This window comes from Triturus cristatus, chromosome 6, assembly GCF_964204655.1.
Source record: "Triturus cristatus chromosome 6, aTriCri1.1, whole genome shotgun sequence".
NCBI lineage: Eukaryota > Metazoa > Chordata > Amphibia > Caudata > Salamandridae > Triturus > Triturus cristatus.
In genome coordinates, this window is record NC_140589.1 from 207,111,192 (window position 1) to 207,135,895 (window position 24,704).

Consider the following 24,704-nt stretch of genomic DNA (forward strand, 5'->3'; position numbering starts at 1 on the left):
TGTGACATATAGTTGTAATCCTGAGGCATGAAATCACTATATAAGGCACTTAGTGGCATCATACATCCTGACTTCTTGATGCTATACAAGCCTTTTCCACAGTGTCTATTACTTGACAAGACATATTTGGTGCAGTTAAATAGTTGCAGTTAACTGCAATGATTCAATTTCTGTATGTTTAAATTCATTTATTCCTTTTTTAAATGGTCGAATTGAGTTTGCATGCCTTAACACCTGACCACTTGGCAAAAGTATATATCATAGTAGCAGTGAATCTTTTTTACTATTCATTTTCATGATGGAGTTACAATTGTGTGCATTATTCGGGGCCAAAGGCAAGCACCTCTTTGCACCACATTTACCAAGCTTTACGCAAAATCCTCATCGAACATCATTCCCACACAAATACTCCCAGACCACGAACAGAGACACAGCAGGATTCAGACAAGTTATAAAATAAAACTGTGCATCTTCTCAGTTGCAACCAGTCTGGATATCCCCAAACTGCACCTTAATATATACAAACAACATATTTACATAGGATCTGCCCTATGCATCCTTATATCTAATTTGGAAATACATGGCAGGACCTGTCCTTGTTTAAGATATACAGGGGCCGATTCAGAAAAGCATTTATGCAGTCCTGGATTACCAAATAGGCAAAGTAGGCACCAGCCTATGGGCCCCACTCCTTTTAGGAACCCCGCGACAACGGATCAAAATAATATTGATTTGATCCTGAAAGAAAATTACCACTGAATACGACGTCTTGCAAAAGGTAGAGTACCAAGATATCCTGAAAGATTTCACCACAAACAAATTGAGGAGAATTAATATTTAAAGTTTTGATGGTTTATTAGAATAAAAGTTTAACAACATTAATAATCGTTAATGTTTAGTTTTGTATAATAACATTGGTTTATAAAAATTGTTGGTTGATATAAGTAAAAATGTATTAGGAAATCATTTTTGACTGCCTAGGGGTTGCCACAGTGTTTAATCAGGCACTGCATTTATGAGTACTGGCAGTAGTACTACAGGAGTACTATTTAACGTACTCTTGCATGCCTTGTGAATCAGTCAGAAAGGTTCAACTCTCTGTTAGCATAAGTGCAAAGATGGCACAGCCCGTTCTATTTGAACTTAGTGGATATGAATATTCTCATTTTAGATATTTCGGGGGAAATTCACAAAGGCAGGCATTTAAAGAGCACATTGAAAGTGCTAGAGAGCTGCTTTATGTAATCCAAAGTGCCTTTGTGAAGAAGCCACATTGAATATAGCAATTCCAAAGGTTTCAATTAGGCCATTTGGCGAAATACTGATTGTAACCAAATATATTTATTTGGTTTATCATAGACTTATACTGCAAGCACATGGCACACTGCACTGCTACAAAAACATACCTGCAAGATGCAGTGGAAATCTACAACTGAGCCAACCTACCCCTAGTGCGAATTCTAGTTAGAAATCTACTGGTTTCAGTTGTGGACTTTTGAGTTGTGTGAAAAACTAATGACGTGCTCTCCTGAAATCTCTAGTTGCAACGTGGAAATGATTATAGGCATCAACAGAATCAAAATGAATTATTCATGTATTTTGTCCTGCAAATACGGTCTGATTCAGTCACAAAATTGCAACTCTGCACCTGCAGCATTACTCTCTCACATGGTGCAGATTTAGTTTTTAAAATGTTTTTTAATTTCACAAGGGTTTACAAAAGTACTCCAGGAAAAACTTTGCAGTTATTTTTTCCATGCATATTTACCTGGTTACGCACGTGCAGGTATTCACGGTATAAATGTAAACATACATTTGCTTAAGTGTAATTGCATTAACATTTAAAAACAATCTTTTCTGCACAGAGATAGATAACATCTTACCCTACATCCTCATCAATTTTGCAAGTGCCCCTTATCTTCTATACCCTCAAAATGTATTTAACTCCTGTCATTCACCCCCGGTTGTAGCTGAAGGTGACAAAGTGTTTTTGCAAAGTGTAACACTGTCTCAATCACCTCACGTTTAATCTCTACAGTGAGACTGCTGATAAGGATTTTACCGATGTCTTTGCAAATCTGGGCTGGAAATCCAAGTTTCTGAAATAAAAAATATTTTCATCCTTGTCCTCACATTTTTTGGGCCATGGTATATTCCAATGACCGGATGGGTCTCGGATGTTAAAAATAGGGCAATTAGAAGGCCCTAGAACATTTGGAACTAAATAAGGATACCAAACATGTTATAACATTTTACACACCAAGTGCTAAATAAAAAAAATAAAAACGTGGCTCTGTTGCCAGTGATAATCAGTGGAGGAGAGAGAGTTTTTAACAGCCAAAGTATCTCCAGCAGTGTTTATTTACTTCAGGCAGTCAATAGGGCACATGACGGGACTGGGAATTACAGTTTATCAACGTTTCTCTTACATCCATCCTACTTTCTTGACGGGACAGGGTGTAAGACTGGACGACCTTCTTAGGTCAGCCAGCACAACATTTAAAAAACAAGCAATGGCAAAGTCATTTGGGCTCGCCTTTCAGACCTACTTGCTCTGTCAATGCTTTTTGTGCATACACCTTACAGCATGAATAAAAGATACATAGGTAGAAAAAAAAAAGCACAATGATGCAGCTGCGTCATTTTGTGTGTGCATGCATGACCACACATGCGCGCTTCCAAAATGACTAGAGTGCCTTTTTTTTTTTTTAATATATAATGATCCAAAACGGATCAGTAAATACATTTTAAAATAAAGGACCATTTAAAAAAATGTTTTAATAGGATTGCAGGGTAGAGGGGGCAACGGAGAAGAAGTTGGGGCAGGAAGCGATACGGATGGGAAAAGCAGCACATGATGGACAGCAGCACAGGGAGAGAGGAGATGCACTCAAGCGAGCAAGAGAAACGGAGCATAGGGGGAGGTAAAGAAGCTCAAGGTCGAGAAAGCGCAACAAGGAGCATGGGGGTAGAAGCACAATAGGGAGACAACTGGAAAACACATGCACTCTCAAAGAGTGCTTAAGCAAAGTGAAAAAACAGTAGTTCGTGAAAAGAGAGTGTTGGAAGGCCACAAGTAAAGCGAATATGCTTCAGGGGAGGAACAAGAATTGAAAAGGAAAGCCATCGAGAACGAAGCAAGAAAATGAGTGGGACAATAAAGCCAACCTCACAGAAATAATAGACAGGCTTTTAGCACACTGTAAAGTCTTGGTAAGTTGAAAATAGTTTTTTTTCTTCAACCAGACAGTTGTGCTGTCTGGAAGGCTCCACCTAACCATTTAAGTCCATAACATCATCAAAACTGAAACAGTGGTCCCTATGTTCCTCTCACGACGAAAGGGGAAGTTTGACATGTCTTGATGCCCAATTAAAAGGCATGCAACATCTGGAGGGAAGGGGTTGACTATTGTAGACTGTAGAAGAGCAGATGGCGAACTAACTGATATTGCAGTCAATGCAGAAGAATTTTTGTGCAGGAGAATTTAGAGCTAAATCAAAGGGACATCCACTTTAATAGGGAAGACGATCACAAGGTTTGCCAATTTCCGGAGGTTTTTATCTCATATCTTTCATTACGAATAACCTCAGAATTAGAAGTATTAAAAGAGACCACTCAGTTACGGTATTAGGGTGACCAACTCCAGCCATCTGGGCACTAATCCAAGCCTTGTTGTGATCAGTGTAATCCACGTTATTCCTCTGAGGCTGGAAAGAGGAAATGAAAGCACCCCTGTGGTTCGATCCAATGGAGGTCAACCTCAACTAGAAGTCCCAGAACGTCTTTCTCAGCGAGTCCTCAGCGGTTATTTTGTTTATTCAGTAGCTTCCTGGTGGACTGTGACAAATCAGCAGCAAGGTCATTGTGGCTTCAGTATGGCTAGGCTCCTTGAAGCATCCTTCAAACAGACCATAGTCAGTTGGGCATTCTTTAGGACCTCTTAGTCATCATCAGTTCTTTTTTTCTCACTGGGCAGTTGAGCTCTCTTTTGCTCTGGTCATAGCAGTAGAGTTCTTACAGAATACAAGGTGTAGTCCAACCCCTAAAAGACCTTAAGGCAAGCGTTCTGTCCCTAATCACACATCTCTGTTGGTTGGTACACAGAGTCTCCTTCGTGTCCAGCTGAAGTAAGAGTTCCAAGCTCAGTGGGGGGAAATGTATGCCCTATTAGGGACAACGCTGGAAAGCTATCAGTCCCTTGAATCGTAAACAGTCAACCACTACCACAATATGAATTTGAAAGAAGGATGGCATCTAGCATTTTGAGGCCCACACAACTGTGATGTAATTCAACCTGCACCCCATTTTAGTTCTCTGGGAAACAGTGTTCAACTGAAGGCTACAGGATGCTCCCTTCCCATTGAACTGTTTTGCATGCTTTATGAAGTCTGAGGTGAGCTTCACTCAAGACGGTCCTTCATGCCACCATCTTTGCAGAAGCAGCCCTCCCTGGGTGGAATCTAGGCATCCATGAAGCATTTGTATCGGCCCTGATGGAAAACAGCTTTGTTTAAAAGTTAAGGTGAACAGAGGAGAGCACATTTATAAAGTGGGAATTTCTGGCTTGGCCGAGCAGGACATGTTTCCAGCTTAAGTCTAGACATCTAAAAAAAACAATTAACTTTTTTCACCTAAGGCAGGTGGTGGCTTGCCTGAAGGATAGAAGGCAGCAAGATTATGCACATGCCTCTCCATCCATCCATTTTTAATCACCATACACTCAGAATAAGTTATGGATGTTAAATGGTAGGGTGTCAAACTTCACCTGAAAGGATCTAGCAAAAAGCCAACTATTTAAATTCTAATACACAATCACCTCTCCACTACCATTTCACTATGCGCATGTCAAGAGGTCTACTAGAAAAGCACATGCACCTATCAACCAACCCCTTTCACAAATGAAAGACAATAGACACGCACAGAAAGGATAGTGCTGTGCTCTGCTGGTTAAAAGGAAAGACACCAGTGAATGTCAAATAAGAGACCAGAACAAAATAATCAGGGTCTGATTAATGTAGATTGATACACCATGCCTGAAAGAAGAGAGCGAGGGAAACATTTTCAGCCTTAATGAATGGATCAGGCGCACATGCTCAGGTAAAAGGCGCAGTCCACAGAGTTAGTAAATAAAGGTTCATACAAATGTCAGGTACACAAGATGGCACCAACAAGCCAGGGTGAATGGAGGTGCATCAACCATATGGGAGTGGAAGAACATAAACACGCTTAAGTGAAGAGATAGGCTTGAGGTAATGAAAGACGAAACACACAAGTGAAAGAGGACCATATACGAGTCAAGGTGAATGAAGGGGAATGAAGTAAAATACTCCCACAAAGCTGAATGTGTGGGCTCACAAAGAGTAAATAGAATGAAGAGGGACACTAAGGGGAAAGACAGATAACACCGGCCATTTAGGAAATGTATGACCCCAACAACGAAAAGTTGCAAAAAATGATTGCTGCTGTTGGTAAAATTATCTTTTACATGAACAGCATTAGTTGCAAATTAAAGCCTAATTTCTGTAACTTCCCCTGGGAAAATACCAACCCTCCATCCAAAGTTATAGCCAGTTATTAAACATCTAGTTAAATTATGAACAATTTCTGATAAGTTGAGTGAAAAGCAGCATTTAAAAACTGTACTATAAGCGGTAATGACTGGCTTCCTGAAGGACAGCAGGCTTACTGCAGAGAGCAGGAAGGTTAGAGTGTTGTCAACTGTGACTACTTAGCAGGGATGTCACCTGGGAATGGAGACAGGAACAGATGGTAACTCAAAGACAGAATTATTAGCTAATCCTCTTGAACTGAAGATCCCAAATGGGATATCAGGAACTGAAATCATTCATGTCCAGAGCTACACTAGACTTTGACAGTGCTCCTTGAAGGAGGAAATATCAGTTTCCTGAGAGTATCGGAGTGGCTAGAAGGGAGAACAGGTTTCTGGGCAAGTGCAAGAATAGAGTCATCTTAAATGAGCGACGCTAAGAATATTTGCAGTAAACTGAGAAAAGGAGCACTGAAAAAGAAGGTTGGGTTTTAGTAGGAAAGTAGCCAGGATTACTCTCAGGAAATTGTCCAATCACTGGCTAGTGCACAGCATAAGACTGACATCTCACCACCACCTCAGAAAATTCCTGAACCTTGGAATAAATATCATGCAGGAAAAAAACTCTGCCTAGCTATTGTAGAAAAAAAATACACAAGGACTCCGACTTGGATTGAGCTCTATGGGTCAAGTGGTTACTGCTGCTAACAGCATACATTAGGCATAAGACCCCCCCTAACATGAAGAAGGCCACGCTGCCCACAATGGACTGGATCCTGAGCTGGAGGGAGACTTTGAACCTAGAAGCTTTCCCCGAATGTTACAGGAGAGATCAGGAGGCACTTTTCCAGCAACAAGACCTTTGTGGGAGCTATACATTTTTTTGTCTTCCAAAGGAAAGATACAAAGTGTGAACCTGTCCCCAGGGAGGATGCAGTTTGACAGGCAACACATCCTGGTTCGTTCTGCTCAACACTTTTGTCTCAAAGAAAAAAAGCTTCCACAGGATCTTGAGGTAAAAGTATCTGGCCTCAAGGATCCCTGCTCAGATACTGCGTCCATCCATACCCCACAGGAGATCAATATAAAAGCTGGGACCACTGCAAGTTGACAAATCTACCTCAGTCTTGAAGCAGCTTCAGTGGCTTCATAGTTGTGCTTTGTCCCACTCTGAAATTTTAGTGCCAAAACTAAAGACTTTATCAGGAGCTTGATGAGGAGCTATTTGACAGAGTGTCCTGTCTTGCCCCACTGGAGGATTTTAAGAAGCAAAAACACGTATATCCCAAGGTAAAAACTCTAGTGTGACTTGTTTAGCATACTGAGTCCCTCACCATCTGCGGTTGAACTGACATCATATCGAAGCCATGAATTGTGACTTTCAATTGCCGATTTGAATTTTGTTGGTACTAATAATCTTTAACTTTTTTTTAAAATCCAGATCTCCAGTTCCAATTATTAATTTTGATCACTTTGTGTCTTTTAGCTAATTACATTTTTCCTTGATTTTTTAAATTGGTTTTCAAGTTTAATTGTGTTGGGTTTTTAATTGTAAGGCTATTGGGTGCAGCTTGAATTTAACACACATTTCTCTGGGGAAAGGTCTGTAGCTTGTGCCACTGCTTCCATGGGATGAGCAGAGATTATTTTAGAACTTTGGTATGACCTAATCATAAGGTGTTTATTAAGTTGGCAAGGATATCACCCTGAAACTTGTTCTAGCACAACAAACCCAGTTGCATTGGGTGTTTCCTGCAACACTACAATCATCACCAAGAACACTCCTAGTGCCTTTCCTGGGTCCTGGAATGGGTTGTTTAGTAAGTTCCTTGGTTCCTGTTGCAGTAATAGACAGAGAGACAAGGCATTAGCGTATCGATTTTCAAAACACAGATTGGATAATTGCATATGGATGCTGCAAGAGGAGAGCTGTTGGTTCGTTGGAGAAAAGGATGGATTATTTATGTGGCAAAGCTGTCATACTGTCCCACAGTCTATCTCCATGCCACCTAAGGATGAGTACACAACAAATCACACTGACTCGTGCATGATTGTCCATAACTTAAATTATCATATGCCTGAGTGAAACAGCCATTCTTAATGTCCCATATGCATCTATCTGAATAGCATATTAAACTCCTTCCAGTACATTAATAAAAATGAAGGAGCACAGCAGGCTATGGGCCCCTGCCTATCTAATTGTACCTTGCGCACGAGAGTGCATCTGTAAAAGTCCATAGATCTGGATGATGTGCATAATCTATCATTCTGCCTCCTGCATTAGCACCCTTATCCCATCTCGATGTGCCAAGTGCATGCATAAGTACAGCTTGCTGTTAAGGAGCGTTCTCACTGCCCCTTGTGCATGTTTGCACAATTTATCATGCAGCCACCTGTAAATAAGTAAGCACAGCCTGTCAAAATGCGCCATGTGCACCATGTGTTACACTGTCCTCTATGTGCAGAACATTTATGAGTACAGGACCCACATCGGGGCGTATCGTTACCACTTAGGGTGGTTCATCAAACAGACAGAAGGTGATGGGATGCTTGCAAAAAGGCTACCCACTTGCACTTCCTCAGGGTAGCATTCCAACCCACTATATGGAATGCCCGGATGTGGGTTCCTTGCTCTATGTGCCACTGGATCCGATCTACTCCTGACTGAAGAGCCCCAGCCAGGGCAAAACTGTTCTTGGGTTTCTTGTGTTCGGTTTCAGGGAGGACCTGGCCTGGCATTTCGGGAAGGACTGTTTTTAATGGAGCACGGTCAAGACAGATTTGCATATAACTGAGTCCAAAATAAGGTGGCAAGGAGGGCAAAAGAGTGAGCGTTGGAACACTACTTCGAGCCATTGCCAGTGATTATACTTATTGCAAGCATTCATTCCATCACCTTTTGTATGTTTAATAATTTCTGTTAGCCATGTATTCAGTGCTAAGTTACTCTTTGGCAGCTGTATGCTTTATAAATACAGTATCCATTCAGTTCACGGCCTGTCACAGCGCCCTGGGGCCCCACTTGACTGCACACAGCCTTTTTACGTGCCCATTCTCACAACTGTACGCAATGAATCTTATTTCCAGTGCCAAACTAGAGAACACAAAGCAGCCCTGTCAAATATGCTCATACCAGGCCCACTCCCTTCCTTTCCTCGCGCATTTTCTCTCCTTTCAGGCATCCATTCTCTTTCTCGACTCTTTCGCTTCTCCCTCTCATCACTTTTTCTCTACCTTCCCACTCCCATACCTCTCTTACTCTTAGAGCCTCTCCCACTGCGGCAATTAACTTGGGGGCGTTGGGAAAAGCGACAGAGGAATAGGGGCGTCCCAGGGCTTTCAAACCGCCTACAAAGGCTACTGTCCTCTAAATATGTCAGACTTAACAAGTATCTTTTGACGTAAAAAAAAAAATAAACACTTGTCCAATTTACATCCTAACTCCAGCGGATTCATGTTCTGGAAACTCACAGCAAGAGACCGATAATGTTCTTCTACCGAAGAACGAAGGAACATGTAGCTCACCAACAGACTCTCCAAATGAGAGTACTTTTCACAGCTAAATTGTTAGTATCACATAGCCCCACTGCACCAGTCTACAGAACTGTCTAACACCACCCATGTGCACGTAAACACTCACACGCAGAATAACGCCGTGCTTTTACCCACGCAGGGGCTGCGCGTATATAGCGCGTTAAGGACGTAGTCAGTGTAAACACATTCAAATCCCCGCGCAAACCGTCCCCTTACCTGAGGCGGCTGCGCTTCCGGCTTTACAGTCACTAGGGCTGCTGATGTGAAACAAGCGCAACAGCCTGTCATAAAGGACTAAAACAAGCTCAGTCCACTGAACGACGACGAAAGGCAGGAAAAGCGACAAACGTAGATCTGTGTTTTCACACGTAACTTTCACTCTCTTTGCACTGCCACTTTTGCTTTTTTATAGCAACATATTTTGCATACGCCCGTCACTTTTCCTACGTGCTTATTTTCTTGTATCTTTATCTGGTCCTAGTTTCGTCGTTGCTTCATTTTACCCCAAGGCCTTTTCATATTGTCTTACTTTTTTCTTAATAGTTTAATGTTTCTAGTTTTATTGATTTTTTTCAAGTTGATTATTTTGGGGATTTAATTTGTGCTCCTCTTTTACATTTTTAGCTGTTCACATGCTTGTTTTTCTGGCAGACATTATTTTTTTGCAGTACATTTTTTATAAAATATTTTTATATTTGCACCAATACATTTTCCCTCCACTTCTTACTTTTCCTGATTCATCATTTGTTAATGCTGTAATGCTTTGTCTTACTATTCTTGCTCTTGAATGTGGGGTCCCAGGCCGTGATGGTCGGCGGCGGTGGGTAGTCGAGAAATATAATTTCATGGTCCTGTCCTCACAGTCTACAGTCGCTTTATGTTTCCGTAGCCGGAACATGCACAGTATGATAGTAGAGGGCCATGAGGTCATAAAGAGAGGCATGTATGTGAAGATATTCTGCACAGGTTATACACTTCACTAGACTTGTTAGGTTGTATCACCAGAGGGGAAAACTCAAGCATTTAAAGCCTGGTTGATGTTATGGGAGATGTTACCACCAGCAGTATTCATTGTGTGCTGGCTTAGCAGATGTCTACACAATTACAATTGGAACTAATGCAGTCATGTGGAGCAGGTGTACATAAGAGCTCCCTTTCCTTCTGCTTCAGTCTACGCTTGTATGTGGTGCTCTGATGGTTGGAGTCAGAGTCATGAACAAGGGAAGAAACAAGTAGCACATGCCAGAAGGCTACTGCATATTGATGAACCTGGGCATTTTTCTGCTAGTACTAGATGTTGCCTTTCAGAGCAGGTGTTGCCTGGAACGGTCTCTTTTTCCTTTCTTCATTTGTCAGAGCTCCACAGATACTTCTCAACTGCATGGGCTCTGATGCTGAATTAGTGGTGGTATATTCTGGAGAGAATAATACGGGTCTCTCTAGATGAAATAATCTTTTCCCCATTTTCTGCTGCTACACCGTTGGTCTAATTGTTTGACCGGAGGTACTAAATCAACAAGCATTTGCAATGCAATAGAACTCACATTTACGCAAGACCTATTGCATTGCAAATGGTAGTCATCACGGACAATGGGAGGGTGGGCAGGCAGAGGGGAGACACGGACAACGGGAGTGAGGGGGGAGAAGGCACGGACAACGGAAGTGCAGGCGGGGAGGAAGTGAGAAGGCACAGGCGAGAGGGAGGAGGGAGTAGAGAAGGCAGTAGGAGAACCTCATTAAAGAAAATAGTGATCACAGTCTAAATAACACGTACCGTGTAACACTCGAAGTAAAGAGGCCAGTAGCCATGGGAGGATACAAATGACGACATGGCAGTAATAAGGAGGGACTAACAAGTTTATAAACGAATCCGAAGGCAGCATTTACGAAGGACAAAGACACAAGCCAATGAACAATATGGGCGGGAGTGGGCGGGGCTTCCCTCCCATACAGAACAACAGCACATCTTAACCAGAGCAGCGCTTGCACGATGATTCTAGGCTCGCCATAAAAATGGCATTTAGAAGGTAAGCAACTTAGACTAAGGCATCTTTCAGCTTATTGCGGAAACCCCAATTAAGCGTGTGACTATGACATCATCCACCCATTTAGTGAATCCCACAAGGTTTCTAAGCTCAGTGATGCTACTTAGATTTATTGTGCCCTTCCTGATGTTGAGGGACGTTATTATTGTGGATTGTTTGACAAAAAGTCTTCAAAATATGAGTTTTAGTACAGCCAGAGGAGGCATTAATCATCAATCAATTAATCATTCATTTCAATCAAAGGAAAATCCATGTTAACACACTTCTCCCATGGTTTGTGAGGATAAAAACCGCTAGACATTTCCTAAGTAATAGATCTGTTATTCATTCATATAATGTATTCTGGGCTGCGTCAGAATATTAGAGAACTAATTGGGGTTCCAAAGACGTTTAACAAATATTGGCGGTAAGAGTAATTAAGACCCCAGTCCTGGTAATAGGGGACGTTACTTCTCTTATAATTTGCACTGGAGTAATTAGTCAAGCACTCTCCAGCCCTCAGGATTTTGGTAGAGTGGAGGTTTCTGCCATATTGTTTCAGATTACAAATCTTTAAACACAAGACAGGAATGTGTAAGGTCTACCGTGAGAAAATAATCCTGTGACTAGAAAGTGGGAGAATGCATCTTGTCACCAGGAAGGTGGATGGGCGACCCATGACAGCAAATTCTGGCTCCAGAATAAAAATTAATCATACAACAGAATTTTGGGACCTCAGAATGAAACTGTGATCCATTGTATGCACTTTAGCAGCCAACATTTAAAGATCATGACACATGCTAAAATGGTGATGTGTCACCACCATGTTGAATCGGCTGTAATCACGTGACTGTAGGCCATATAATGTAATTGGAGACTACTGGAAAGTGATCCATTTACCATAAGTACTTCCTGGAAATGACCCACTTCTATGAAGCATTTTTGTATGTAACTCACTGTCTGGTTCTACTTCTAGCACTATTTCAAAATAGCCACGCATAGCTGCCATTTTGGAGTGGGTTGTGGTCATTCAAAGACAATGCGTTTAGACCTGTGGACAACAGATTAGGTCTGCAGACTTAAAATTAATTGAAACAAGCACAGTGCCAAAATGGGCACTGGGACTGGATGAACGGCGGGCCAAAGGCCATGTATTGTGCCTACTGGATAGTCCTGTGCAGCTAATTCAGGGGGCTTTCAACAGAGTGCATGATGTGGTGAATAGCCAGGCCCTGCAAACAAGGCCCACTGCGTGTGATCAAAGGCAATTGCACAGAGAATTCCTGATTACAGCCATGCACCTAGAGCCCGCTCTGCACAGCTGATGTCTGAGCATATGTGATCTTTTGGGTACTGGAGATGCCATAAGAGGCTGCAAAAGACTACACCATGTAACTTGAGGTATCTGTGCATGGTTTAATTCTTTGTAAATAGCATTCTGAGTGCAAAGATACACTCAGTGGCTGCTTTGCATGGTCATATTCCAAGAAAAATTGCTTCTGGGGCATAGATACTGGGGTTAGGACCTGGCAGAAATCTATTCACTGTGCCCAGTTGTATTTTGACCAAAGCCATACTCCATGTGGAGCTCACAGTCTGCTGTAGATGGCCAATGGCTTCTGGCAACACAAGAACTGTTCATTAGGTTCAGTGGCCACGGGGATAAGGAACTGGATGTGGCTTTTGGGCAGGCCCTGCGCCATGTGCCTTCCCCGCTATGGACAGGCGAAGGTCTTGCGCAGTGACCTTTGGGCCTAGATGTATAGCCTAGCCAAAGGCCATGCCTTGCTGAGCGTATCAGCTGCACAATGCTGAAGGCCATACACAGCGGATATGAACAAGGGAGACTGGGTGCTGGGTATGGTTAAATGCCACGCCCTGCACTCATGGCCCATTGAACAAGGCCAAAAGTAGTAAATACGGGCTAAGCCTCCAATGCATTGTTGAAAGGCACACAATGTGTGTAGAGCTCACTGCACCATGGATGAAGGTAATGTACAGAGTATTCTGGTAGCATGCAAACTGGTTGCAAATTGTGGCCCTATACACAGTTGAAGACTATATGCTGCAGTTTCTGAGGGCAGGGGGACTGATTGCAAGGTGTGGCCAAAGGACATGCCCCAAGTCCAGTGCAGTAGCTCTGGGAGCTATGGGAATGTACAACAGCTTCCGGAAGCTCAGGATCTACACCCAAGGACCGCTAACCATGACCAAAAGGCAAATGTCACCAGTGATGTGACTGATAACAACATTTGCAATTTCAGCTATGCTATCACGTGTGAGGTCACAAACAATTCAGTGGAAAGACATACAAAAGCGTAGCTCTCATAACTGGCAAATGTCAGCGTGTTTAAGTGTTTTGTTCACAAACATAAAGTCCCATCAACTGAATTTTAAGGGGATTTTCAATTTTTTTATCAGAACTGAATAAAGAAACATACTTTCTCTATAATAAAGGTTTTTCAGGGAACTCAAACATATATATATTATATATGTGTACATATATATTCACTGAAAAAAACAAAGTAACGCTATAGTTACGGTACATTTGTCAGTGACAACCAGGTGCATAGCTTGGTCAGTAAGATTTGAGGGGGTGGGAGGGGGGGTATGTGCTTCAGATTTCCCAACAATCAAGCTTGTTAACATACAATATCTGAGAAGCAGGACGTGAGGGGTTTAAAATGGCAGAAGAAAAGGAGAGTAGTACAGATTGTTGGGCGTACTGAAAATAAAATATTTTGCACAAAACAAATGTTAAGAACTTCAAAACAGAGGGAAGAAAGAAGAGTGTGTGTGTTTTTGTCTGTGTGTGCATGTAAAATCACGGTTTTTATTCTTTTTTTTTTCTCCTACTATTATTATTCTGATTTATTCTTTTTATTATAATGAGAATGCAGTATATATGAAAATGCCTGTATTATTCCTGAAACTGTTGGTATACAGTATTGTATTGTATGGTTTTGCATATTATTTTTGTATTTTGGATGTCTGTTTCTTCTGGTTCTGAAAATAAAAAATATAAAAAAAAAAACAACAAAAAAAAAAAAAAGGAAACACCTGCTCAATTTCTTATGTGAAATCCGACAGACACCTCACCCTACCCGACTGAAACACCTGTACTCAACTATTTACTAGAAAATACATTTATTAGGGAGATGTAACACGCCCCCAGTGCTACGCCACTGGTGACAACATTAACGCTTTGAACTTTTAAAAAACACAGAAGTTCATGAGTTATAGTTAGCAAGCTTGCACCCCTGTCATGCACTGCTTATGACCTCACATATGACAGCTCTCAAATTACTGACATCACTAATGACAAACTTCAACGAGTGTGCAAGTTTGTTTTATAGTTTACATAGTGGCAGATACACACCATATTATTTTTCTACGTAATTTTGAACAGCTTGGATCCAGCTAATGAGTGTGTTCACAAAAATGCATGTGCTCCTAATGCACCATAGCTGTGTAAAGGTATTGAACATTTTATAAATGTTTGAATTCAAGAGTAACTCTTTGTGTAGGTGACAGTTGGCTTGTATTCATTATGCTTCACACAACTTTTTGGTTCTGCAGAAAAAGTTTCCAATAGGAAAAATATTCTACATAGTAGATACTAACTTTTGTAAGTAGCCTTGAGTTATTAGTCATAATTGTGTCTGCATGACAATTCCTACATTACACAGAAGACTGTGTGCACCAGGTGCTAACCTATGTAAGTGTGCTTGTGTTGGTTCAGAAGATGGGTTATCTGTAAAGTTTTCACCACAGTATGAAGATGCAGGTAGTATGCTCTTTAGCGACTTCAGATCTTGGTTTTTGTTAGCAAATATTGTCTTTTTTCACAACTGTTGCATAGAATGAACTCTGTTCTTAGATTATTTTAAATATTGTGTGGAGTATTTCTCGTGAGAGTTTCATTGTTTGCAAACAATATGGGATACAATTAACTTTTCACAAGAGAGTAAACACTGTTTACAGTACTCAGATCTCTACTGATATCAACTTCATTTCGTAATGTAGGTTTGGTGTGTGTCGGGTTTGGTTTAGTCAAAAGCTGTCCATAGTAGGGCATTTGTTTTGGAATTGGCATTCACTATTTTGGCTTTCTCTTAACAATTGTATACAGATCGAACACTGTACTCAATGAGGGTTTCCCATATATCTGTGGATGATTGTTAATGTGAACTATGCTATATGTAATGCCATAGTACTTTATACAGCAATATGCAGGAAAATGAAGTTTGGATAACGTCATCAGTGATGTCATCAATTATGTCGTTTGTGATGTCATCAGAGATCTCACAAATTATTTTATAGAACATGTCATGAGTGATGTCATTTGTGAGGTCATAAGCAGTGCATGGAGGGGGCGCAAGTTATAGTTAGTGCAGCTAACTATAACTGCTGCATTTCTATGTTTTTATTAGTTCGGAATGTTAATGTTGTCACTGACAAATTCACCTGACTATAATGTTACTTTAACCTTTGTTTTTTTCAGTAAATATCTAGGGTTTTTTAACGTACAGTAATAATTAATTACCATATGTAAATGCAACCCCTCACCATGCATGACCGTCGTCCGTGCACGGCTGGCAGTTGGCTGTGCCTGTGACTTGCTGCCAACACCCCCTCATGCAGCCAACCCCACGCTACTCACGGCCTTCTGCTGTTTTTTTAAATTGAATGGGAGGGGGGTTACACGGCCCCCCTACCCGAGCCATTACCGGCCCTGGGGACCCTAACCCCAGGGCCACTTATTTAAATAACGGGGAGGGGGCTGTTTGGCCCCTCTTCTTAAGCCTTGTTAGGCCCTGGGAACCCCATCACCCAGGACCACGCTTTCATCCACATCCCCAGGGACCCAGTGTTCTTGTTTTTGGGAGGTGGGCACCCGGCCCCGCTGACTGGGTCAATTTCAGAGGTCCGGCGTGCTTGTTTGGGGAGGGGGCACACACCCGCCCTCCCTGGACCAATCTCAGCTCCAGGGACCACATTCCTTGGGACCTGGCATAATTTTTATGGGGAGGACCCCATCCCCTAAAGCCTGAAACAATTTTGTAGGGTGAGGGGGGCACGAGGCCCCCTTCTTCAGCCTGATTTCGGCCTCGAGGACACCATCCCCAGGGGCCTGGTACTATTTTGAAGGGGGAGGGGGGCACATGGGCCCCCTCCATGGGCCTATTTCGGCCCCGGGGACCCCATCATCCCCCAGGGCCCAGCTCAACCGAAGGTCAGTGCACTGGTGGCCACTCATGCGTCCGACCACATTTCGTTGGGGGCTGCGGTGGGAGCTCAAGGTGACCCTCGGCCACAGCTAGCTCCCTGCATCGAGCGGAAGCCGGCATTGCTCCAGCTCGCAGGGAGCACCTAATAATGCTGCTCTCTGTGGGCGGGAGAAATATTTAGATCTGTTTTCCTGCCCGCATTACTGCGAGCAGGGTAACAAATCTAAAGTCTGCTCCAAGCCGGCAGGAGCAGACATGGTGTTTTCTCCAGCTTGGCAGGAGATTTTAAAATGCTGCCGCCAAGCAAGAGCAAACACAGGTTCCCCTGCTTGTGCTGCTGTGGACAGAGCAACCGCTATCTCTCGGGACATAGCTGCTGAGCCGGCCCCGGGCTGGGCTCCTTGGGTCCATTATTGGCTCAGGTAGGGGGCCAAGCGGCATCTCTCCCTTAAAGGAAAACGGCCGGGGTTGGGCTCCCTGGGTCCTTTTCAGGCTCAGAGAGGAGACCACGAAGTCCCCCTCCCAATTTTATGCATTTACGGCCCCTGGTGTAGCCTGCCCGGGGCCTTTAGAGGCTTGGGCACAGCCCCCCTCCCCATAAATAATAAGATTGAGCCTTGTGGTAGGCTCCCTGGGGCCTCCAATGGCTCAAGGAGGGGGGCCGCGTGTCCCCGTCCCAATATATATATATTTTTTTTACATTTTGTTTTTTCAGATCCCGTGAGATGTTTTGCGGGATCAGGGCATTTTTGCTGGTTTTCTTCTTTCTTTTTTTGGCCCCAGAGGATGTCCCCCTGGGTTCCTCCCATGTGGCCTACGTGGTCAGGGTATCCGTAACCTGTATATATATAGATATATATATATATATTCTTTGATGTGTATCCAGCAATGCTGGCAGCCTCGTCCACCAAATGAGGCTCATGCTGGGCAACGGGTGCAAGTTCTGCTCGCAATGTACCAAAGCAATCCTTGCAAATCTACAAGAAAAAGAGAGCCCACACACAGCGTGTCAGCTTCACTTGAAATTTAATCCGCAGTACGTTTTAACCTTTGCAGGCCTTCACCGACCGTGACGAAGACCTGCAAAGGTTGAAACGCGTTGCCGATTAAATATCAAGTGAAGCTGACACGTTGTGTGCGGGCTCTCTTTTTCTTGTGGATTTACAAAGATTGCTTTGGTACATATATATATATTCCACAAGGAGAGGGGTTTGTAATATTTTAGCGGTTTGGTTCTGCTGCAGAGTGACGCACCGCCAGCAAGCGCGCCATGGCTGCCTGAATCTGAACCGTCTTTGAAGTCCGCGAAAGCGTCAAGGGTCCAGCAGTGCGCCACCAGAGACTGGCTCTGGTATGGTCTCCAGCAACCTCAAAAATAGGGATGCGAGGGAGCAGCGGCGAGCAGCAATTGACTTTTAATTAAAACAACAAACGCATCACCCACCAGAGGGATTGAACTGAAATCACACCACAAGTTCCAGCATGCCTTAGAAAGAATGTGCCATCAAGGCGGCCACTAGGGGTCCAAAACTTATAAATGCAGGCAATTGCTTGTTGTGGTGTATGATGCTCAAAGGCTTACCCAGGAAGAAGGTCAAAGGTTGACCGAAACGCGTTGGAAAATAGCCTATGCAGAAATAAATGAACAATTAAACTCACCGCGGGAGTGCGACTCAATACTTTTCCACAAGGAGAGGGGTTTGTAATATATATATATATATATATATATATATATATATATATATATATATATATATATCAACTCCTCCTTTCGCAACACCAGCCGGTGTTGCTGCAAGACACGGACACAAATGCGCTGGTACAGGTATTTAGCTCAGTTTATTTCCACACAAACTTCAATCCGGTTCTGACGCGTTTCGACCGACACAGCGGTCTTGATCACATGGTTTACACGAACAAAACGTAGTGCTTTTGAATCAAATGTGAGACACCTAACTAATAGACATAAACAAAATACTTGGAGTATAGGCATAGAAAAAATACTATTGTTTTGTTAAAATTTTCTCACATATGCACATAACAGGATAAATCCTATGCTCTGTTACAGACAACGTTTACCAGACATGTAATAATACAATGAATACAACCATATACAATGAAAACAGACAAAATCAGATTGTTGCTCAAATGCGCAAAATTAGTTGGTACAATAAGATAAATGGGGAGATCGACATATGGAAAACTACAATTACCAATGATGTGCAAAATACGCAATATGTGTGCAAAATACGCTAAATGGAAATATATGTGCAAATACTGCAAAATGTGCAAATCCGCAATTGAAAATGTGTAAATCTGGCAATATGTATATTTGAATGTGCAAATACAGCTCGATATACACAACCCCCATATTATATGGAAAATATGCGAAGCATACACTGTAGATCAACCTTTTGTCCCAAATACTTAGTACATGGCACAATTGAAAAATAAGTCTGAAAAGAAAGAAACAAAAACCCTATACTCCTATATATGTGGTCTACTAAAGTCACAAAAAAGGTGGCACACTGACAATGTGAACAAAGCACGACTAAAAACACATAGTGTGTAACTATATGAAAGCCACGAGGAAACTGATAGAAAAAATACCCAAAGTGTATACTCATGAAACTAAACTCAAGTGCACGGAAAAGATATGCAATGTCAAGGTGGCTATTCTCGCATATCAATGACTATAAAAGATTCGTAGTGATGTAACTGTGCACACAAATATAGGTAGATCAGAGGGAAACGAAAAGAGGACCCATATATACAATTAGTATTGATGAACCCATTACTATATAGAACTCAAGATCTCTCATAGAAAATGGTGCAGATCTTCCCCATTGTTAAGACCTCCTGGTATGCGGGTATCTAACTCCAGTATATATTTACATTCCAATTGTCTAAGGATTTTTTCACGGTTACCCCCTCTCTTTTGCTTAGGTACCGAATCTATGACAAAGTAGCTCAGACAGCTCAGGTTGTTGTTATGACAGGCTTTAAAATGTCTGGCTACCGGGTACGCAGGATCGGAGTTCACTATAGCACGTAAGTGCTGCAGGATTCTAATATGTGCTTGTAGCTTGGTACTGCCGACATATTGAAGTTTGCATGTACATTGCAGTATATAAACCACATGGTCAGTTCGACAGGTATAATGACCCTTCAAATGTTTGGGCTTGTGGCTGAAAGGTGTCATATAGTGGTAGGTGTTAGTTCCAAACTTACAAGCTCTACACGAGGAGCATTTAAAAAATCCTTTAGTGGGAGTAAGCCAGGTACCAACTGCTGATACTTCTGGACTACTGGAGACCAGCTCGTCCCTCATAGAGAACGCACGCCTATAGGTGACGGTAGGAGTATTGGGAAGTACTGTCTTTAGAGTTGGGTCAGTCAGTACAATAGGCCACTCTTTACAGATAATTTGTTTAATTTTCCTGGCCTGTCTGCTGTAAGTTGTGATCAATCTCATTTCACTAATACTAGAATCGTTGCCAGGAACAGTACTGATGACTACTGGAGTTTCCTGATTCGCGGTGTTTTTGACTACCAAAAGATCATCTCTATTCCTGAGATTGGCTTTGGTCATAGCTGTGTTTAAGCTTAGTTCGTCATATCCACGCGCTAACAACCTATTTTTGGCATCCAACTGATGTTGGTCGCGCGCTGCAATGGTGCTACACGCTCTGTGGATGCGCAAGAATTCCCCATATGGAATGCTTTTTATAGTATGTTGGGGGTGGAAACTGTGAGCATGCAGTACCGTGTTTCCTGATGTCTTTTTACGAAACAAGCTAGTCTCCAATACCCCGTCATGAACATGCACCGTTACATCAAGAAAATTAACTTTGCTGGTACTCACATCTACTGTGAATTCCAGATTTAGGTCATTGACGTTGATGTTTTTAACAAATTCAAATGCCTCATATTCCGTGCCCTTCCAAATGACAAACACGTCATCTATGTAACGCCACCAAGCCAGAATGTTGTTCGACCACTGATCCCCAAAGCGGGTCCTGAGGACATGCTTCTCCCACCAGCCCACATGTAAACATGCATAGCTAGGAGAGAAGCATGCCCCCATCGCCACGCCCCTTAATTGTTGAAACAACTCACCATTGAACTGAAACATATTATTGTTAAGACAAATACGAATCATTTTCAATAACATGTTATTGTGGTTGTAAAACTCAATGTTTCTTTCACCCAAAAAATGAGCCACAGCCTTCAACCCATCTTCGTGAGCTATACTGGTGTATAATGCTGTGATATCCATAGTCATAAGAACAGCATCAGGGGGCAAGTTCAGATTGTTCAATTTGTGTAAAAAGTCCATAGTGTCTCTTAGATAGCTGGGCAAGTTAATCACTAATTCCTGGAGGAAAAAGTCTATGTATTTCGAGGTATTCTCGAATATGCCATTGATTGCCGATACTATCGGACGTCCTGGAATCGGGTTAACTCCCTTATGCACCTTGGGGATGAAGTATATACTCGGAAGAATCGGATACTCCTTATTCAAAAATTGTAGTTCTTCCTTTGTGAGCAGTCCTTCTTTATACCAGATATATAATTCATCTTTATATTGCTTATTAGTGCTCTCAACCAGTGCTCTGGGTATCCTGCGATAGCATTCCGAGTTGTTGAGGTGCCGGTATGCTTCCTCCTTATATTCTTTTTTACCCCATAGGACTACATTGCCTCCTTTATCCGATTTATTGATGATAACATTGCTGTTTTCCTTCAACTTGGACATCAAATTGAAATAGTCTCTCATTCTCTGGGTAGGTTTTGTCTTATTTCTTAGAGTCTGGTGCTGTAATTTTTTTAATTCATCAGTGACTCTCTCTTGAAATACGTCTATGGAGTCACGCGGCATAGTAGGCATAAATGTGGAGGCCGGTTTGAACGGGCTCTTACAAGACTTGGAGATGTTAATCCCTTCATATTCTGCCACCTCCTGTGTAGCACTGGTAACTTCCTGACCTCTACCCAGTGCATTTAAAATACGATGGCTTGCATATCAGATGCCGCTAGTCCTCTGGTGATATTTTCACTCGGACTTGCATGGCTTATGGGTGTATCAAGTTCCGATCTCTTATTAGACTCTTCACTTAATTTGTTTTTAATGGTAAAGTATTTTTTTAATTTGATCTTTCTAATGAACTTGAATACATCCACTCTCGTATGCACATAGTTAAAGTTGCTTTCTGGGCAAAACGAAAGGCCTAATGACAGTAGTTGTTTCTCCGCCGTATTCAGTTCGACATCCGTAAGATTAATGATCGTATTATCACTTACTTCTTGTACTGTCTCCATTGTTGCCCTCGACGATTTCGCCCTCTTGCGCTTCCTTCTTTGCCTCCTTCTGATGTTTCGCTTCTGGCTGGTTGTGATTGTTGCTGCCGTGGGCGCAGGGTCTGTTTGCGTTGCATGCGAACATAATCCAGTTCTTCTGCCAAAGTTAAAAGCCCGAGGTCCCCCGCTTCGTTGCTCGAGCTTGGATTGTCCGAATCCACCTCACTGGTAGTTGCGTTAGTCATAGCGCTACTATCCGTTGATACGATGGAGTTCGCGTCGTCATCAGTCTCAGGTTGATTACCTAGAGGAGGCACCGGTGCTGTAGTAGTTTTGCGTTGTCCACTTTGATTTCTACGTAATTTGTCGAACTTGCGGGCAAACGTAAACACCTGTCCTTGTTCGTAATCGTTTTTGTCTCTGGCAAATTTGTAAGCCTTCCTTGTTTTGATGACCAATTCTTGTTTCTTTATGCGATCCTTCATTTCATTAATGCTTTTATCAATGAGGTCCTTATTCGCTTGGAATTCTGGTTTATTGAGTTCTTTTTGAATCCGGTCAATCTCGTCCATATTGGCTGCTCTATCCACTTTGGCATATTTAATTAACAAACATACTAATCGCATTGAGGCTTCCAGATTGCTCTCAGCCCACTCTTTGAGAAGCATAGGATTAGGGCTGTCGAAGCTTGGCGCCAACATTATCCTTAAGCCTCTTGGTATACGGCCCACCTCATGATATTTTTCCAGCGAGGTGATTTCCCACCATTTAGTCATTTCGCTACGGCTGTGTTTCTCCAGAGACTTCAACAAACTTTTTACATCTCCGTTTTCCGAACTCACACCGGCATTGGTTTTGCCACTCTGTTTCATGGCGGGTAAATTTAAAAACAGCTCCTCTGCTGCCATCTCACGTTCTTTAATGATATCACTCGACATGTTACCGTGAAGTTTGTATGCTATCAAAGTCAATATTACTAGCACTGCCAAATATTAAATATCGACAGTCACCCAGCACCTCACTCCTGCAGTTTGGCACGTATCTGAACTTACTGCGTGCTGATCGGCAAGCAAACCAGGTCCTCCGACTCGTGTTTCCTCGCCTTCACGCCTCGCTGTCAGACTCTTGATGCCGGATGCAGGGGGCCGACTTCCACATTGCTCATAGGTGAGCGTTTCTCCAATCCGACTCCAAGTCCGTCGACCTGCTTACTCGTGAGGGGTCCGTGTTGTCGAGAAGACGTCGAATCCTCGAATATATCAACTCCTCCTTTCGCAACACCAGCCGGTGTTGCTGCAAGACACGGACACAAATGCGCTGGTACAGGTATTTAGCTCAGTTTATTTCCACACAAACTTCAATCCGGTTCTGACGCGTTTCGACCGACACAGCGGTCTTGATCACATGGTTTACTCGAACAAAACGTAGTGCTTTTGAATCAAATGTGAGACACCTAACTAATAGACATAAACAAAATACTTGGAGTATAGGCATAGAAAAAATACTATTGTTTTGTTAAAATTTTCTCACATATGCACATAACAGGATAAATCCTATGCTCTGTTACAGACAACGTTTACCAGACATGTAATAATACAATGAATACAACCATATACAATGAAAACAGACAAAATCAGATTGTTGCTCAAATGCGCAAAATTAGTTGGTACAATAAGATAAATGGGGAGATCGACATATGGAAAACTACAATTACCAATGATGTGCAAAATACGCAATATGTGTGCAAAATACGCTAAATGGAAATATATGTGCAAATACTGCAAAATGTGCAAATCCGCAATTGAAAATGTGCAAATCTGGCAATATGTATATTTGAATGTGCAAATACAGCTCGATATACACAACCCCCATATTATATGGAAAATATGCGAAGCATACACTGTAGATCAACCTTTTGTCCCAAATACTTAGTACATGGCACAATTGAAAAATAAGTCTGAAAAGAAAGAAACAAAAACCCTATACTCCTATATATGTGGTCTACTAAAGTCACAAAAAAGGTGGCACACTGACAATGTGAACAAAGCACGACTAAAAACACATAGTGTGTAACTATATGAAAGCCACGAGGAAACTGATAGAAAAAATACCCAAAGTGTATACTCATGAAACTAAACTCAAGTGCACGGAAAAGATATGCAATGTCAAGGTGGCTATTCTCGCATATCAATGACTATAAAAGATTCGTAGTGATGTAACTGTGCACACAAATAAAGGTAGATCAGAGGGAAACGAAAAGAGGACCCATATATACAATTAGTATTGATGAACCCATTACTATATAGAACTCAAGATCTCTCATAGAAAATGGTGCAGATCTTCCCCATTGTTAAGACCTCCTGGTATGCGGGTATCTAACTCCAGTATATATTTACATTCCAATTGTCTAAGGATTTTTTCACGGTTACCCCCTCTCTTTTGCTTAGGTACCGAATCTATGACAAAGTAGCTCAGACAGCTCAGGTTGTTGTTATGACAGGCTTTAAAATGTCTGGCTACCGGGTACGCAGGATCGGAGTTCACTATAGCACGTAAGTGCTGCAGGATTCTAATATGTGCTTGTAGCTTGGTACTGCCGACATATTGAAGTTTGCATGTACATTGCAGTATATAAACCACATGGTCAGTTCGACAGGTATAATGACCCTTCAAATGTTTGGGCTTGTCGCTGAAAGGTGTCATATATATATACTTACATACACACACACACACACACACACACACACATATATAGATATATATATATATGTGTATCAAAACAATAACCTATAAGGCATAGAGTGCTGCATAAATTATGCTAAAAGGAAGCAGAGAACTATGGGTAGTTCCCAAGTTTAGGTGGATATATGTGACAGTCCCTGCCTGAAAGGGTTATGTTTTGCTATATACATGTATGTATATATATATATATATATATACACATTTATATATACACACACACGTGTGTGTGTGTATGTAAGTATATATATATACATATGTATATATATATGCACACATACATATAGCTATTTAGCAATTGAGTGATGCTCCGTCATTTCTGGAAA

The 24,704-nt window shown here is 42.0% G+C and overlaps 2 protein-coding genes across 7 annotated transcripts in view; one reads left to right on the plus strand and one right to left on the minus strand.

The window, feature by feature from the left end:
- The window catches only part of SUPT3H (SPT3 homolog, SAGA and STAGA complex component), a 2,245,889-nt gene extending 2,236,456 nt beyond the window's left edge, over window positions 1-9,433 (minus strand). The window contains exon 1 of one of the 5 annotated variants that reach the window (XM_085610529.1): window positions 9,300-9,433. In XM_085610529.1, the coding sequence (XP_085466655.1) occupies window positions 9,300-9,371 (72 nt within the window). In that variant the 5' untranslated portion in view covers window positions 9,372-9,433. The other 4 variants (XM_085610533.1, XM_085610532.1, XM_085610530.1 and 1 more) reach the window with 4 other exon arrangements.
- Window positions 1-24,704, plus strand: part of RUNX2 (RUNX family transcription factor 2) — a 305,508-nt gene that overhangs the window by 63,374 nt on the left and 217,430 nt on the right. The gene's annotated exons all lie outside the window — the stretch shown is intronic.